General features: G+C 37.1%; 1 protein-coding gene across 1 annotated transcript in view; it reads right to left on the reverse strand.

The window, feature by feature from the left end:
* COMMD3 (COMM domain containing 3) overlaps window positions 1-17,354 on the reverse strand; it is a 20,966-nt gene extending 3,612 nt beyond the window's left edge. Inside the window, exon 1 of the mRNA XM_033512548.1 lies at window positions 17,200-17,354. Coding sequence (XP_033368439.1) covers window positions 17,200-17,354 — 155 coding nt within the window. The remainder of the gene's footprint in view (window positions 1-17,199) is intronic.
* Between the last annotated feature and the right edge of the window lie 538 nt (window positions 17,355-17,892).

Genomic DNA, 17,892 nt, shown 5'->3' on the forward strand with positions numbered 1-17,892 from the left:
GAGCGCGGGCGCGGAGCCCCGTGCGGTCCGCGCCTCCCGCCGCTCTCCGCGCGTGTCCAGGGCGTCGCCCCTCGCTCCTCGGGGTTTGGGTGGGAGGTGATGCTGTTTTCGTGGGAGATGAGCCGCAAGGGCGTGTTTGAGGGTGTAATTAGCTCTTAATGAATCTTAAAACTGCTCGTATCTCATGAAATCCCTAAAGCGCTTGTATCTCAATACAACACGTGTTGTAACGTGCGTGTGTTGGTGTGAAGTTTTACAGCCCAAAAATGTGTTGCCGGCAATCTCAAATCCTCAGGAACAGAGCCTTAGCCCTTAGGAGGAATCGTAGGACCGCTGAGGTTGGACAAGACGTTCAAAGCAATCACCTCCAACCCTCGTCTGGATACCACCATGCCCACTCAACCATACCACAAAGTGCCACAATCTACTCGGGTTTTTTGACATTTCCAGGGATGGTGACTCCGTCACCTCCCTGGGGAGCCTGTTCAAATGCTTAACTGCTCTTTCAGTAAAGAATGTTATTTTGCTTTTGAAACGTCTATGTGTATGATCAGATATTCTCCCCCATCTCCCAATGGTTATAGATTTGCGTATCAAACCATGTTTTTTACCTGTGGTTATGGCCAGCTGAAATGTCAACTTACTACTAAACTAATTTATTTTTTCCTAAAGTAATTGTCTAACCAGGATTGCTGTTGTCTTTTGGCAAAAGGCTTTGTACATTTTGACATACAAAAAATAGTTACAGATAGACAAAGAAGCCTCTAGTGATGATTGAGGAGGGGTATACAACTGATGTCTGAAAACGTATCCATGAAAATCTAATAAATCCTTCACAAGGTATTAACCTCTTATGGTAGCATTTTATTCTTTAAGTATTGAAACATTGCCATAATCCTCAAAAATACTAAAGTTTACTTAAGTAACTTTAAAGTAAACAATTAAATATTGTGTGGTTATATTTCAGCGAAGGACCAAATTAGGACTGATGTAATAAAAATAGGTAAAGGTCTTAGTCTGTTACATGAGTCATGATGTATGCAACCTTTGGAGTTCATGTACAGAAAATATTTTAGATATCAGTTTTTTCTTTGTTTGTGTCTATTCTGAATGGTCAAGAACGTTACTGTGTTACTTGGCATTCTTTATTGAACAAACATTTCTGCTGAACATTTCTTAAAGGGAAATGCAATGCTGAAAGCTACTCAGCCTAAAAAATATGAGTGAAATCTAAAGGCCTTTGCCAGATTCATTATTTTAAAATAACATCTATACAATGTCAAAAAGAACAAAAAAAATTAATTTCTTCTGAACTTTCGTGGTAATTGACTGGAAGCTGATTTAATCAAAAAGCTGTTTGGAATTTTGTATCCATCACTCTCGCTAATTACAATCCACCATCTAAAAGCTTGGCCCAGCTTTGGAGGCCGTTCCAGCTTTGTTCTAGTACAGATGGTAAGATTAGAGTTTATCACATCTCACCACAACACCTTTTATATTTATTTGAATCATGCTACATTTGACATCATCCCTCAACTTCTTTTCTTTTTAATTTTTTGTGATTTTAATACTTTTGTGATATTAAGTAATTAATATTTTCTGCAAGCTCAGCCAGTGCATGCATCTCCTTCAGTATGGATGCAGGCTGTCAAAAGATTCTGCCTCCAGTTTCCTGCCTCATGTGGGCTCTCTGGCTACTATGTTATAAAAAACCACATTTGTATACCTAGGTCTTAATTGTGCCCATATTAAAGTAAAGAGAAAAATCATACTGGCTGCAGGATCAGGCTCTCAGTTCTAACTCTTGTGTACAATATTAGGCCTCATGATACTGTGAAGAATGAACGTGGAATGTTTTGGAATATGATCTGAAATACTACCTCTGGCATGATACATAAAAATTAATACTACTGAACTCTAAGCTTCAGAGTCTGGCAGACAAAATCACAGGCTGGCTTTGGGTTGGTTTTTTGTTTTTGTTTTTGGTGTTTTTTTATTTTTTTTGCTTGTTTTTTATTATTTTTGGGGGTTTTTTTTCAGAAACAAGAAAAGGGTGGTGACAGGCAGGTGGGCTGACAAAATAAGGCTTTCTCTCTTTTTTTGGTATGGTTGTCAAATATACATGGTAACTAAGAAAAGCCAGCATAAAATGTAGGAGAAGAAAAAACATAACATGGAGGAGAGGACAGAGTTCTGAGCTGTAGAATTACAAAGGTAAAGAGATCAGGACTATTAAAAAGGGTTGTCATCTAAAATATATTAAAATGTACACACAGGGTATGATTGCACATTATAGAAATTTCTTCTTCAACATCTCCTTATCATTTATAGCACATTGAAATCTATAAATTAACATATAGCTTTAAAGGCAAAATAACTGCTAAAGATTCATTCCAAGATTATGTAGTACATGTAACTGCCACCACAATTTATTCACAAAATTTATATTATCAAGTCCTCTACTTATCTCTCTCATCTTGACTTTTTTTTTCTTTCTTTTTCTCTGCAAGAAGGTAATGAGATAGATTCAGATAGAGAGATTGCTATGAGGTTTTACTGCTTGTTTAGAGCATATACCCATTTTAAAGAGCTGTTCATTAAAATTTCCTAGAGAAATCTAACCTGTATATTGAATAAAGAAATTATGAAGGAAATACATAAATATTTGAATAATAATTAATCAGGGAAACAGATTCCCTCTGCCCATGCCAGATAATAATTGTTACAGCTTGAGCTTTGTTACTGAGAACAAAATAGTTCAACTGTTCAAGATGATGAGAAATCATTAGCATCTCCAGAGGACCAATTCATAAAATTTAAATACTGGCATAAGTGTTTCTGAAAAGTCTCAGATTAACATTTTTTCATCTGTGTATTGCTCTTCATAGAGTTTAGAGACAGTAACATAAGATGATATTCTAACACCAGTTTCCTGCAGAATTATTCCTGAATTCCAAGAGTTTCTTCCACACATTAATGAAATGCCCCTTGAACTTTTCTTTTAAGTCAGTATCAAGTCTTCTTTATTATAAAATGTATTTTTCTGAATAAAATATTTTGAGCAGATCAAATCAGTAAAAGTAAGTATTTTCTACAAAATTGATTTCTCCCTGGATTAATATCTTTAGAGACAGCATGATATACATATACCAGTAACTGACGTGATCATAGAAATAAAGAAAAGGAGTCTGTATATGCCAGAGAGTCCAGGAAAATTTCTCTCATAATCACAGGCACAAAATTGCAATATATTAAATAAAATACAACCTTGAACCAGGCAATAATGTGCATTATTTAATTGTTACTATTATTGTAGGCAGTCCTCATATCTGCTGAAAGTGCAGTACTTGTCACATATTAAAAAGACAATATTTGCTTTCAGAAATGTTTGGTATATATTAATATCGATAAATGCATTGTTTGTAGACTTAAGGATTATTCAATAAAACATGCTTTGTTTGCTTATAAATAGTTCTGATTAACAGTTAAAGAACTTAACTTTTTATTTAAATATGTGAAAGAACTTGATTTATTTCGGTAAGGTAAAACCTATAGTAGTTGAATACATTTTTTACCAGGTATTTAATATTTTTTTTGTCTATTTAACCTGAAAACTGTTTTTTCTACTACATAGTATTTTTGGAGTTAAATGAGATTAATTTATTAAAAAAGAAGTAGGTCTTATCTTTTTACCTTTTGATTAGCTTTATTCAACTTGCTTTTATCTTCTATTTGTCAGAACTTAAAGTCTTCTGATTTTCCCTTTATACATGAAAATATTCCTAAGCTGTAAAAAAAAAATTTAAAAAATAAAAAGGAAAAATATAGAGCTTTCACATTTTTATTTTACTTTTAATCTATTGATATTTCAGTCTTTATTTAAATACTCAGGAACAGAGGCAACCAAAGAAGTACTACTGCTTAAAACATAGTTCCTCTGATTTCTAACAATCCAGGAAAATCTTACATGTTATAAAAGTTCCATTACCCCCTTATTTTATGAAAACAAAAATAAAAACTGTAAAAAAAATATTTGAATTGGTATTTTATAATTTCTTGCCAAAGGAAAGAATATCACAGGGCTAATTTGCATACTTTATGTCTAAGATCATGCAAAAAACTGAGTAATAAAAGAATGTAAAGATCTGTGGATTTGAGCCAGAGCCACTGTGATGTACTAGACAGTACATTCTGCAGGATAGTGGCTTTGTTGTTTTATATGTTTTGACTTATTTTGAGGTCCTTCTAATTAAATGAAAGTCTTGTATTTACTGATTTTTCTGTCGTTCTCTTTCCTTCTTTTTCGTTCACAGAGAAATAAAGCTATGTAGTTCATAATGTGTTTGCTCTTTCTTTGGAAAAAACTCTGGTGTCTTTGATTAAATTCATGGAGGTTTACAAATGAGGCCTACATAAAGCATGCTGCTTTTAATGTCAGATGGAGAAATACAAACATTCCTGCTGCTTTACTGGAATTACTATTGTAATTCCATGTCGAGTCCTGTGTCACAGATGAACAGTTTATTATATTCACAAAAATACTAGGCACTGCTTTTTAGTTATTACGTTGGTATTCTGTCTTTGTAAGCAACACTTATTGGAAGCAGGTCTTAAATGGAAATTTTTGCTACTTTTCAAATGATCTGATATAATTTACAGATGCTTCGAAATTGAGGCAGCTCTCAGATACAGATGTCACACATTGTACCCAAAGTTCTTTACATTTAGCTTTATTTTGCAGATTTATTGAGAAAAGTCTAATCTGTATGTGATTTTTAACAGTAAGCCAAATACATTTGAAATTTGTTAATGTTGAAAGTAAGGCTTTGTACATGTTTATACATGTGATGGTAAGATTGTAGCCTTGCTGGTGGAAACCTGTGAGGAGGATATTATGTTCTATTGTCAAGAAGCATTCACAGTCTGTCACATTAGTGCTAGAGATGTGTGTAGAAGAGTAATTATTATAAGCTGACATCCAGGAAATGTAAGTAAAAATAGATAAACCTCAAAGGAAAATTCAGCTGTGTGGCTTAGGTACTATTTGTCTCCAGATGTTTAATGTCATGACACTAAAATATTATTAGCATAGCACCTAATTTTGTTATGTAAAATAATTTTCTATCTATGTAACAAACAGAAACGTGATTTTCTTAGCTCTGCACTTAGTTTTCTATCAAATTAGATAAAAGCAGAAATACTGACAGTGAATTATCATTAATCCTGTATTTAGAGGTACATGACATAACATTTTTAATTCTCTTTATACAGTTCCACAGTATCAAGCAGCAAAAGTATCTAATTCTGCTAATGTAATAAACAGTTTTTATAACAAAACTTGTTGAAATGGATGTTGTTTCAATATTGCAGCAAGAACAAGCACTTTGTGGCATTTTTTGCTAGAATGAGACCTGCATTTTCATGAAAATGTTTGACTCTATCATAAAGTGAGGCTTGCATGCCAAAATGATAGGTGCCTTAAAAGAAGCTTTGATAAATAAAGTCCTGCAGACCTTGGCATTCGCAGTTCCCTTTTGGCAACAGTGAGGAATAGCTGCAGAATAGTTAGCAAACTGATTTAAGATGGGTTATTGCATCTAAATATATTAGGGCTAGATCTGTAGCTAGTGTGAATCAGCATATCTGCCTTCAAATTACTTATATTGCATTGTGTTAGCGGAGAATCTGGCCCATATCCATTATCTAGAGGGAATATCAACTACTACAAAGCATACTTATCTAACCAAAAGCAATCGTAGTGTACGTAGTGCATTGATGTTTCTTGTAACACTTATGTTAACCTTTATAGTGTGATAAAAATCTGGCACAGTTATGTATGGTTGCAAAGGATCTTTCTTTGATAATATCAACAATTATAAATTAGCACTTATTGCTTTTAATGCTGCTTCAAATTACATTGATAAAAGCTTAACTTGATATTGATGAGAGGACTAGTAATTTAGGATCTTGCTGTTTCTCTAATTAACTTTACAGGGAGCAGAATGAGGCCTCTCCTCTAAAACAGATCTGCCTATCAAAGTAGTATGATATGGTTTGGGTTTTTTTCCTTTTCAAAATTATTTTTATTTCTGTAGCGTATTTTTTGTATTCTTCTGCTGCACATATATCTTGTAACAGTCACATTTTACAGAACCACTAAGTAAAAGCTGAGTAAAACACTCAGTAAAATCACTAAGAGTGAATTCAGATACAGAGGCACCTGCAGAGTTCCAAGTTAAAAGTTCTAGCTGAAATGACGACCTTGCGAGACCCAGAGTAACATTACAAACCCTGGCTCATTCTTCATTTGTTTGGCTCAATTAATGAAAATTTACTAGTTATCAGAATTTTGAGCAGTAAACACTGGGACTAAGTATCTCAATTAGTAGATGTGATGCTGCAACCATTAAACTTGTTCAGCAGATGCTCCAGCAATAACTTACGGGCAAATTGAAGCACTGAAGTACATGGAATTTTACACATGCTGAATTGTCTGCATCATTTATGTGACATCAAGTTTACTTCAGACTGTGGAAATAGTTTTGCTATTAAAAATACAGTTGTGGTTTCTGCTAATTTTAAATAGCAAATGACATTTTGATCACTGAGAAAACAAAGAGGAATGCTTTGGTGACTCTAAATTTGTTATACTGACAACACCACTGAAAACTACGAGTGTCCATGTACTCTGTGTTTCATGCAAGATTTATTTGTTGTGAGAGAAAACCCTGATGGTTGGTTAGTGAATTAGGTCAATAAGCAGTAGGATAGTGATAGGGGAGATTCTATTGCTCTTGGGGATTTAGGCTTCCTAGCACGACATTTAAATCAATAGGAATCATCAGCTACCCTAATCTGCCCATACCAAATAGCACTGGGCCTAAGGTGGTGGAGAAAAATTGGTAGAGATCCTGGGAAATTGCTTTATTTTCCTTGAAAAAATTAATGAAATGTAGTGTATAGGTACTTTAAAAGATTTTTATCATCTTTTCTGTATCTGCAATTTTATTAAAAATACAATGTAATTTCTAAAGATAACACTAATTATAATAATAATCACTTGTTATTTATGCAGTAATAGAATTCAACTATTTTTGCAAATGCATCAGTAACCTGTCAAAATGTAGAGAAGAAAGCGGTACAAGGCAAGAAATTACGATTACAGTATAAATTAAATGTAATGCAGCTGCTGGTATTAGTTAATACAGGGCTGATACAGTTAAAATGACAACAGAAAGACAGGATTAAAATTACATAGCTATGTACAAGCCATCTGAAGAAATATAAGAAGACTCTATTTCATAGGTTAAATAACAATGAGTAATAATTCAAATTACTGATGATACAAACAAGAACTATATAAGTCTACCAGTGAGATCAATGATAAATCTGTATTCAGATTCAGTTTTCATATCCTATGTTTTCACTGAGTACGCAGGAATTTGAGGTGAATGTATACTGCCATAGCAGCTCTTAGAAATCTGGGAAACAATGTTACTCTAAAGGCAAATTTATTTTCTTCATTTATTAGTAACAATCAAATATAATTTAATTCTGGTCAATTTTCTATATAAAATCCTGAATTTCATTTGTTATACAGGTGATAACAATTATGATAAACAGTGCATCACTGAAAAAAACTCTTCTTTCCTCTCGCCTTATGCTTATTATAAAACCCAAGTAAACCCTTTCTTTGTTTATATGGCTATATTTATTAAAAGGATCTTTGCAGACAAAAGACTGTATCTTAGACCACCTTTCAAAGTAAGCATTAGAAGCTCCCTTTAACTGCACTCTGTGCTCACCCAGGAGCGTGCTAACCTTCGAGAGCTACGTCAGCTTGCAGCAGATATTCGCTGACGGCGTCGTCCTGACTGTCAGCCAGGAAGTCTGCCCGCAGCACCTACATGGGATGTGTGTTTGTTCAGTCAAACGTTGTAGCCATTATACCGTTTTTACAGCAATAAAGTTCCATTGAGGCCAATTAGGAACTACTAGAGTGGAGACTGAGCAACAAATTTCAAAATTTGATCCATCATTTCTTGGCTGTCAAACCCCGTGCCCATCTGCTCACATGGCAAGCAGCCCACTTGCAAGTGAGCTGGACCTTTCCTCTAAGAAATGAGTGACAGGGAAGAACAGTTTAGTTGGTCTGTAACAATGTGAACAGTTTTTTTTTTTTCCTGCAGGATGTGTGGTCCAGTATCTAGGAGAGCTGGACAGCATTTGCTTTCTTTCATTTAATTACATTTTTTAACATGTACGTTGTTAGAAATGGTTAAGCAATTGAGGAAAGAAAATCAGGGGTTTACTGGTACTGGTTGCTGCCAAAAAGACAGGTTGTATTGGAACAGGTGCTTTGAAAATCTGTGAAAGCCAGCTGAAAGGTGTCAAAATGTGCATAACATGAACCAACAGTTCACAGACATTTTGTGTGAATTCGGTGTTGTATCAGGAAAGTTTAGAAGGAGCCCTCAGCAGAGATTATCTGCCTTAGGAACAGCCAGCCAGTTTAACAGGCAGACCCTTGTCTGCTCAATCACAGCTTGCATGATGCTCTCATGCAGGAGGGAAGACAAAGAAAGGAAAAAGATTTCCTTCTGTTACATTTATATTTGGAATAATCAAATCAGGAAAAAAGGCATAAAAATCTCTTCCTAAAATATGTTAAACTGACCATCTAGCCTAAAAATAAAAGTAGATCAGTTGAGACTCCATAAGATGTATTTGAATGAGTGATAAACTGCAGAGTGTGTGCAGGTAAAAGAAAGTCGAATGTGTGATCCCTTTTTATCATACCGGTCAAACTAATGCCTGTGAGCCACACTTGTCCCTTGACCTTGTTAAATGTGGCCCACGTGTTGGAGGAAGTACAAGAAACTTTTCTGACACATTCCCTTCCCACATGTTTTTCCTGCAGTGTGCTACTGTAGATAATTCTAAAACACATGGGACTACAAGTGGGTTCCCCATGTGCATTTAAAACCTAACAGAGCTACAACAGTCAAAACCACATGGGGATAGAAAAGGAACATCAGGAAAATAAAAGCTTTTCGGCTGTTTGTGCTCATGTTCTTCATGTGCTCAGAGAACACATGGGAGAGCAAGGGAAAGACAAAAAAGACAAGGGAGAGCAAGAGAAGAAAGGAAGAGGAAGAAAGAAGCAGACAGAAGCAAAGAAAAAGGAACAAAGGAAGATGGCATTGAAAAGGAAAAGGAGAAAAGACAAGTGAGAAGGGAGAATGCATTGCAAGGAAATGACAGGAACTGACAGGGAAAAAAATCATAGAGAAAATAATTTCACTGCTTGAAAGGATTAAACCAAATAAGCTAGCCTGTGCTTTTCATTTCAGCTTTATAGTTCGTGTGTGTGTTTAGTTTTAACAAATGTAAGAAGAGGCATCTTGTGCACATTCCCCCATGTCATCCCTCCTTTCATTTTGTCTCCCAATGCTGCATCTTTGTTTCTGCTTCTGCTTTCTGTCTCATTCCGTCTCTTGTTTACCCCTCCCCTTTTTCTCTTCTCTGCCTCTCACAGGCAATGAATGAGATGTAGCATATCATTGTATTAGCAGGGCCAGGTTTTTCCTCAACATGCCTAAAAAATGGAATGCCAGTATGCTGTTATTCTTTCAGTCTTCCCCCCTGCCAAGACTCAGTGGAGACAGCCTGAAATTCTCTACAGAAACCTAAGTGAGCATATGAGTGAAATGTGACTTTTGCTCCATGTCAGTCATGGGATATGGTCACAGTCTTGATTTCGAGGAGCTTTACAAGAAGTCAGTGCTGAGAAATTTTTCACCTTCTTGGTGAAGTCAAAGAGGAACAAATAAACTATCTCCCATCTTCTTCTCTCATTCTCATAGACACACATCTGCATGTGCAGCCTCTCCTCTGGACTTCCTGAGGTGTACTACCCTCTGTGTGCTCCACTTACCCTGTAAGCTGTCATTGGGAAAGACAGTTTTGTGTGCTACATAGAAAATCTAAGTACTCTCACAGAAATATACAAATATTATGTTATCTAATATGATACATTTGGTTTCATTTGAATTGGGATAAAAATTAAATAGCTTTAAAACAACTTTTTATACTCATTGGACAGCCTTTTGTGTCATCTCAGAATTTTTCTTTGATTTGGGGATGAAGATGATACTGAGATTTGTCATTGCATTTAGATTTATGATTTTTATCTTTAAAAACAAAGGAAGAGTCTTTAAATATGTATGTACTCTGTTTTTTTTCCCCTACTCTCTTTGGATCTTACACTCTATTTTTCTTGTTGTTGACCCTTTTTAGCTATATGCCAGGATCTCAAGGTTTCCAAACTAAAGCCAGGAACTCAGGAGGATGAACAGTTTTCAGGAAACGGTCAACAGCTCTCAGGGTGCAATTCTAAAGGTCATTTGTTATCACATCTGTTCCTGTCAAGGCATCCTCTCTTAGGCAAAGCCCATCTGAGAGGCTGGAAACCCTGGGAGGCTCTGTGGTAGGATTTTCTCTCTCATGCTGTATGATGAGACTGAAAAGAGTGCATTCATCTGTGGAGTTCTCCCAGCATCAGGGAAAGCTGTCAGAAACCTTTTCCCCCTGCCCTGCTTCACTGTGACCTTCATTTCCCAGCCAGTGGCCTGAGTTTAAGTGCAACCCACCCCCCAGTTAATATTAGGATTTGTCTGATTTCCCTGGGTTCTCTTAAGGCGGAGTAAAACTGGAGACCACCATTTGGTAGAAAGTCCAAGATTTTTTGAATGTGGCTGTGACAAATGAGAGTCAGAGGAGAAGGGAAGAATGCTGGGGTTGAATGACTAGCCCAGAATAAATGCTCGGGATAGATTTGCTAGTGTTGGAACTTCTCAGTGCTGAAAGTTGTTCACTCCATGGAAGTTATAGAGCTGCTTAGGCTGGGCAAGTCATGATGCTCAGGCTTGGAGGTAAAGTCCTGCTTTGTACTTTCCACCATCCACTCACATCACTAGGATCACTGTGCCACATCATACTAGAAAAATGCCATAAGTATTTTTTACACAGAAGTGGGAAAAAGAATGCATTTTATGGCAGCAATCTAATTATTTAAGCTGAGATATTATTGTGATACTGTAGTATTAAAAAAAAAATAGGGGCAGAAATTAGAATATCCTGCACTGGGCTGTTACCTAGTCTAGTTTTAAAATAATATGTGAATATAGTAAAATACCTTGTTAACTTAAGAACTGTTCTAATATCAGGTAGATACTATGTGTTTTAAAATGTAAGCACATTCCAGAGCACTTGTTCACTTATTCTGTTATTTACAGGACTGTATTAGATTAATATTATCAGCCAAAGCATCTCCTAGCACAATCTGATAACGCCCTGTTGGGATCTATGTAAGTGTACCATTTATTGGCTAGATTGCTTTAAATAACTAAACTATTATATGTGTCTGTTCATATTTTGGAAAATAATTTGTTTCTGTTATTTAAAGAAAGTGAAGATATTATAGCTTAGAGCATAACCCATTTTTAAGCATAAATAAATTCAGACTGATTCTTTACAAATTCTGAAATTTCAGTAAATTTTTTATGTCTCTATTGCTCTATGAAGGTAAAAAGTTAGGTGAAAGCGGTACTTTGTGGAAGAGGCTTCTGTCCTGGTTTACAATGAAGAGGTATTCCAGAACTGTTCCACATTGAATCTGACATAGCAGGCAGAGGGTAAAAAGTGGCACATTCTGCATCTGTCACTGTTCTGCCTCTGTCACTCAAAGAAAATTCCCCTTTCCCCTTTTGGGAAAGTTGCCTAAGGATGATGGGATATGGCTGATAGCAATAATCCATATTTAGGCAACTAGAAGATTGTGACAACATTAGCTAGAGTAAGGGAATGCAGACAAAGTCAAAACATCTGTTATGGTAACTTTAACTTGTCCTATTATTTCTAGTTGTTGCGGTGTCGTAACTTACATTCCTACATCATCTTGCCATAAAAATATACATCTAGCTTTGAAATTCAGCTCTAACTTTAAATTATTTGCTTTACACTTCATATAATAAAACTAATATTCTGAAACACAGCAGATGATCTTTCATCATTGGGTTGCCTGGACGGGTTTTTGTAGTGTAAGGGCTATAGGGGGGTTTATTTGAGAAGATGCCAGAGCTTTTTCCAAGTCCAACAGAACCAATGCCAGCCAGCTCCAAGACAGATGTGCCACTGGCCAGGGCCAAGCCCACGGTGATGGTGGTAGAGCCTCTGGGATAACATACTTAAGAAGGGGCAAGAAATCCTGTGCAACTTCACTTGGAGAGGGGAGTGGGAATATGTGAGAGAACCAGCTCTGCAGACACCAAGGTCAGCAAAGAAAGAAGGTGGAGAAGGAGCTCCAAATGTGGGAGCAGAGATTCCCTTGGAATCTATGGTGAAGGCTACAGCGGTCGAAGGTGGAGCAGAGATCCACCTGCAGCCCACAGAAGACCACACATGCGAGCACACACGGAGTGAGTGTCCAAAGGACACTGTGACTGTATCATCTGTCCACCCTGGAGCAGGCTCCTGGCAGGACCTGTGACCCTGTGAGAGAGAAGTCTACCCTGGAGCAGGTTTGCTGGCAGGACTTGTGAGCCCATGGGGATCCACACTGAAGCAGCCTGCTCCTGTGCCCTGTGAAATGGACCCATGCTGTAGGTGCTTGGGAAGAACTGCAGCCCATAGGAAAGACTCACATTGGAGAAACTGGTAAAGGACTGTCTCCCACAGGAGGGACCTCATGGTGGAGCAGGGGAAGAGTGTGAGGAGTTCTCCCGAGGAGAAAGGAGCAGCAAGGAAAACACAATGAACTGACCACAGCCTCCATTCTCTATGCCCCTGTGCTGGAGGAAGAGATAGAGAAAATGGGGAGTGAAGTTGAACCTGGGAAGAAGGGAAGGGTGGGGAGAAGGTATGCTAAGATTTAGGTTTTATTTTCTCATTACCCTACTCTGCCTTGCTTGGCAATAAATTAAACAAATTTCCCCAAGTCAAGTCTGTTTTGCCCATGATGGTAACTGGTGAGTGGTCTCTCCATGTCCTTATCCATGAACCTTTTGCTACATTCCCCCTTCCCTGTCCAGCTGAGGAGGAGAATGATGGAGTGGGTGGGCACCTGGCATCCAGCCAGGGTCAATCCACTACAATCTTTAGACACTAGTTTACACAAGTAAGAGATCTTCTACTTGATAGATTGCAAAGTGTATTGGATTTTATCTCTGATTATGATAATAATTTGATTTGCCTCAACATAGCTATTAAGTGGTTACAGAGAGATTGATTGTAGTGTTATGAAGTATTTCACATTTATTGGTTTTATGAGAGAGATTCAGAATATAAACAGGTTTCATGACTATTCTTAACTGGAATATTTGAATATATACCCTTCCATCTCTGCAACACTCAGCTTGCTGTGGAAATTTTTGGCAGAATAGAGATTTCTTTGATTTTCCAGCCCTCCTTATCACAACACATTGCTGTATTGTCAGGACTAGTACAATGAGGACATGGTTGCATAAACCACAGGAGACAAATGCCCAGAATAAGGCACTATAATAAAAGAAAAAAGATGTAGCATGTTATGAGCCTGACCTGTTACTGATAGATTTCAGTCAGAAAATTTCACTCTGTAAACTTCAGAGAGGATCAGTCCCATGACATCTAGGAAATGTGGATATTAGTTCTGATTCTGCCTCTTACCAGTCACTCTACTAATTAGCAGCAAGACATGGTGCTGGTAACTTATGGCTGCTGTGTAGCTTCAATATAGGAGTGTCTGCAGTGTCTGTGCCTGGGCTGCCAAATCCCATTGCAAGTCCTCTGTTCATTCACTGTGCCTGCTAGAATAACATGTTATGATACTGGACTTCCAAAGAATATATTAACTTCCTGACTCTCTATAGTAATACCATACAGCTGGTTCAAATAAACATTCCAAGCCAGTGCATTTTTCATCTTGAAAAAAATAGCAATCCCAAAGAAGTTTTGTATTTATTCAATGCTTACTGTCATTGCCTTTGACACAAAGAGCAAAATTAATAGTTAAAAAAAATGGAGTTACTCTCTAGGCCTTTGCATTGATTCTCTTTTGTTGTTCTTCATTTATTTTGTTGACCATTGCCGTCAAATAGAGAGGAAAAACTGCTCATGGCATTAATTTTCTTGAGTTATTGCACTGTTCTGTCTCACTAAAACTTTATTGTGTTTTTTTAATACTTTGAATAAAATGTAACTATTTTTATCTGAACCAGAATCCGTTTAAAGAATTTAGATTGTTCTTGACTTTACCTACCTATTGTGAAATTTCACTGACATTGATACAGAAACCAGGTAATTGGTATATCTACATTAAACTTCTGCATACTATTAAAAATATATTCATCTGTTTCTTTAATGATTCCATTGTCAGTTCATCTATTAAGGCTTTTATCAAAAAATCTGTTGAAACATGCCTGAGAACCATAGGCAAAGTCATCATGTAAATAATGGATATTTTGGCTAGACAAGGACTGGAGTTTTGGTCATAATAGATGACACAATTTTTGTAGTTACATTGTTGTAGATACACTGGCTTTTGGCTTCTGAAAGTGTACACATGATTAAATAAAGAAAGATTTTGCTCCAAATATTGTTCATCCACAACATACTAATTCCCACCAGAGAAAATGAAATATATCACAGCCTACAGAGCTTCTATTTCTATTTCATATTGCCATTTATTAAGTTATTTTCTCAAGAAAATGCTTAGATGAACCAGGTCTCTGAGCTGGTTTATTGTAATCTAAGCTGTAATTATGGAAAAATGTATGGATAGAATTATGGAAAATATTGTGCATGTCCATCCTTTTTTTAATGTTTCTTTTTAAAATAATTTTGCTTTAATTCTTTTGCTAATTATGAATGAAAAAAATATAGAATTTCAGTAAGTTGTGGAACTATCAGAGTTCTTCAAATACATGTGATACCCAATCTTAAGGAGTTTTCAAAAGCTGGACATTAGTTTTAATCTCTCATCCAAATGGCAAATATGTAAATGGGAATGTGATCCTGATTTCGATGGGAGCAGGAGTAGGTGTTAGTTTTTCATTATTATACAATACATGAAGAAGGCAATTGTGTATGCAAGACTTACAGTGATGTCAGATCTACATTTTTATATGGTTTGTTATAGTCTGTGACTAACTGGACTCTATGGATATAAATCTGTCTTTGATTAAGATAGATTATTCTGGTGTCCTCTTATAAGATTATTTCACATTAACGGAGTTATCATTGACAAGTGCAGAATCATTCTGATTTATAGTACTATCTGAAAAATGTACACATCTGTGAAAAACGCCAACTTACGTCTGGAATTAAGGGTTAGATGCATGTTCTTTTTATTCCGCTTTTGCATAAAGAAAAACTATTTGCCTGTTACTGGTTCACATAGTCAACGTAAATTTGCTTTTCTCAGACATCTTTACAAAATTTACAGATATGGTTTTATGACTGGAAGCAAGGGAGCATTGTAAAACTGCAGTATTAGACAAAGTACATAAGAACATTCTGAGCCCCCAAATGCTATATTAAGGTCACACACGTTTTAAATTAGGACCCTCTGTTCTCACTCATAAATGTCTCAAACTTTCAACTTCTGATCTGAAACTTTTGGTGGTTGAATATTGTAACAGTAGCCACTGGAATTAGTAGATACTGACCCTTGTGCCGTATGACAGGCTGTATGTAGCTGTTCATGACCCTGGCCAGGTTCATGTGACTGAAGCGAAGAAATTAAGGTTAGCCTGTCACTAGAGCTCCTGCAGGCTGGAACTTTATAATGCAGGTAAAGGTGACTGTGTTTTGAGTTAGTCTATCAATACAAAATACTCTTACATAAAGAATATTATCAGATTTAAATAAACTTCTTCCCATTCACATGTCATCAATCATATTCATAAGCACGAGGAAAGCAAAACATAGCTCAGTCTCACTGGCTTCAAATGTGTGGTTGCTACCAGTGAGTGCCTGAGCATTTCTCTTTTATGTTTTCGGCTCAGATTTTTAATTTTTTTTTTGGTATTGTTTCTTTGTTGTTTTTCTTTTGTTCTTACTACCTGCAAGACATGTTACATGACAAGCACTGAGCATCTATTTACATGGAGCATTGTAGGAAATGGAGAGTTATAAATATGTATGTCTGATGATAATATGGAATTCTGACAAAGATATTTCTGCCTGGTTTTTTTGGAATTGATAATACAAAGCTATGATTTATTGATATAATGATAAAAATAACATTCTAAAAATGTACTAGTTACCGAAATATTCAAAAATACAAAAATGTTTTTAGTCTCAAGTAGAAAAGCTCCTCTTTGAAATATTTGCAGAAAAATAGTCTGCATCTTCCTATCCCTCAAGATCCATTTTCTGCAAAGCTCTTTAAGTGTGAGAGAGGATAGAGTTTCACAACAGTTTATTGCTAGATTTACAGTGCTGGCAACAAAGTCATTCTTAAAAAATGGGATAGACTTTTCCCAGGAATTGATCTCTAGTTAGGATAATGGATTATATGGGCCAGACTATGCCTGTGACTACTCTTTACCCAGTAACACTGCTGAAAATGGGTGTGAGATCCTGTCTGGTAGGAGGGAGCTTCTGGGAACCCAGCACCCCGACCCTCAGGATAACCTCTCCAGTGGAGCAAGAGCACACCAGGGTCATGCTTATGCCTCTCCAGTGACACAAAAGCATCAAGAACAGCCTTCCTAAAGGTGCCATAAGCCAACAATGTCCCTACATTGGTCTGATTATAGAAAGATTGACCCTTTTGAAAGTACTCCTAACTTGTGTAGTTTGAAACAACCATTGTCAAGACCTCTGGTCAGCTCGTGGAAGGCAAATTTTTCAGCTGCATGCTTTGATTTTATTGATTAGATTTTATGAGATTATCCATCGTCCCTCATATGCCACTTTAGCTGAAATTGGCAGGTTGTAAAACCGACATTTTGGAACTTATGTATTACTTTATATAATTTTCAGAAGACAGCTGTCATGACAAAAGGTAAAAATAGGCTGAAATGGTTTGGGACATTAAATTGGGTGGGAATTTTTGTCTCTACTGACTACAATAAGATCATTGTGTCCCAGAGTCTTTATCATACCACATAACTGATTTATGGAATCTTGCTTCTGTGAGCAGCTGGATCTCACTGCCATTGATATTGTCGCAAAATCCCCTTTTTGTTGTCTTTGTCAGAGTCAGGATTTGGCTTCCTAATGCCTGCAGCAGAGAAATTGGGTGGCTCCTCTGAGTCACTGTGGGTGTACAGTGGTTTCTCACTCTTCTTTGTCTCAAACAGCTTCATGGAGGGCTGCACTGCAGCAGTGAAACTAACAGAGCTCAAAGTGTGCGAAGAGCACACCAAAACTGTACAAATTCACTTCTGAAATTTAAATCCCTTATAAAAGGTGGAAAGATCACAGCTCTCATTCTGGCATGTCTCTTGGGTTGGTCATTGCCTTTGAAGTGACCCTGGCCTCAGATGAAGTTTGCATTGCTCAGTGGTGGCCAGGCGAGATGGGTGGTACCAGATGGAGAAGGATGAGAAGGATCCCTGGTGCCATGACGTCCACGGTGGGGGTTGAAGGCCAAGCTCTCAGGATGGCCATCATGGCCTGGTGGGTGGGTGCTGGTGGGCTCTGCAGGCTGGCCAGGGTGCAGCTCACCCAGGGAGTCCTGTGCTGGTGGCTGTCAGGGCGTGTTCCCAGCAGGGACCAGCGGCTCCGTGTACGGGGCTCGGCCATGCAGGCGGCTCATCTGCACCTTCCTTATTAGCAAAACACAAAATGTGTGAAATCCAAACCCTTCACTGTCCCTCCAGCTTAGCAGTTCTGTTTGAAAAA

Source organism: Parus major, chromosome 2 (assembly GCF_001522545.3).
Source record: "Parus major isolate Abel chromosome 2, Parus_major1.1, whole genome shotgun sequence".
NCBI lineage: Eukaryota > Metazoa > Chordata > Aves > Passeriformes > Paridae > Parus > Parus major.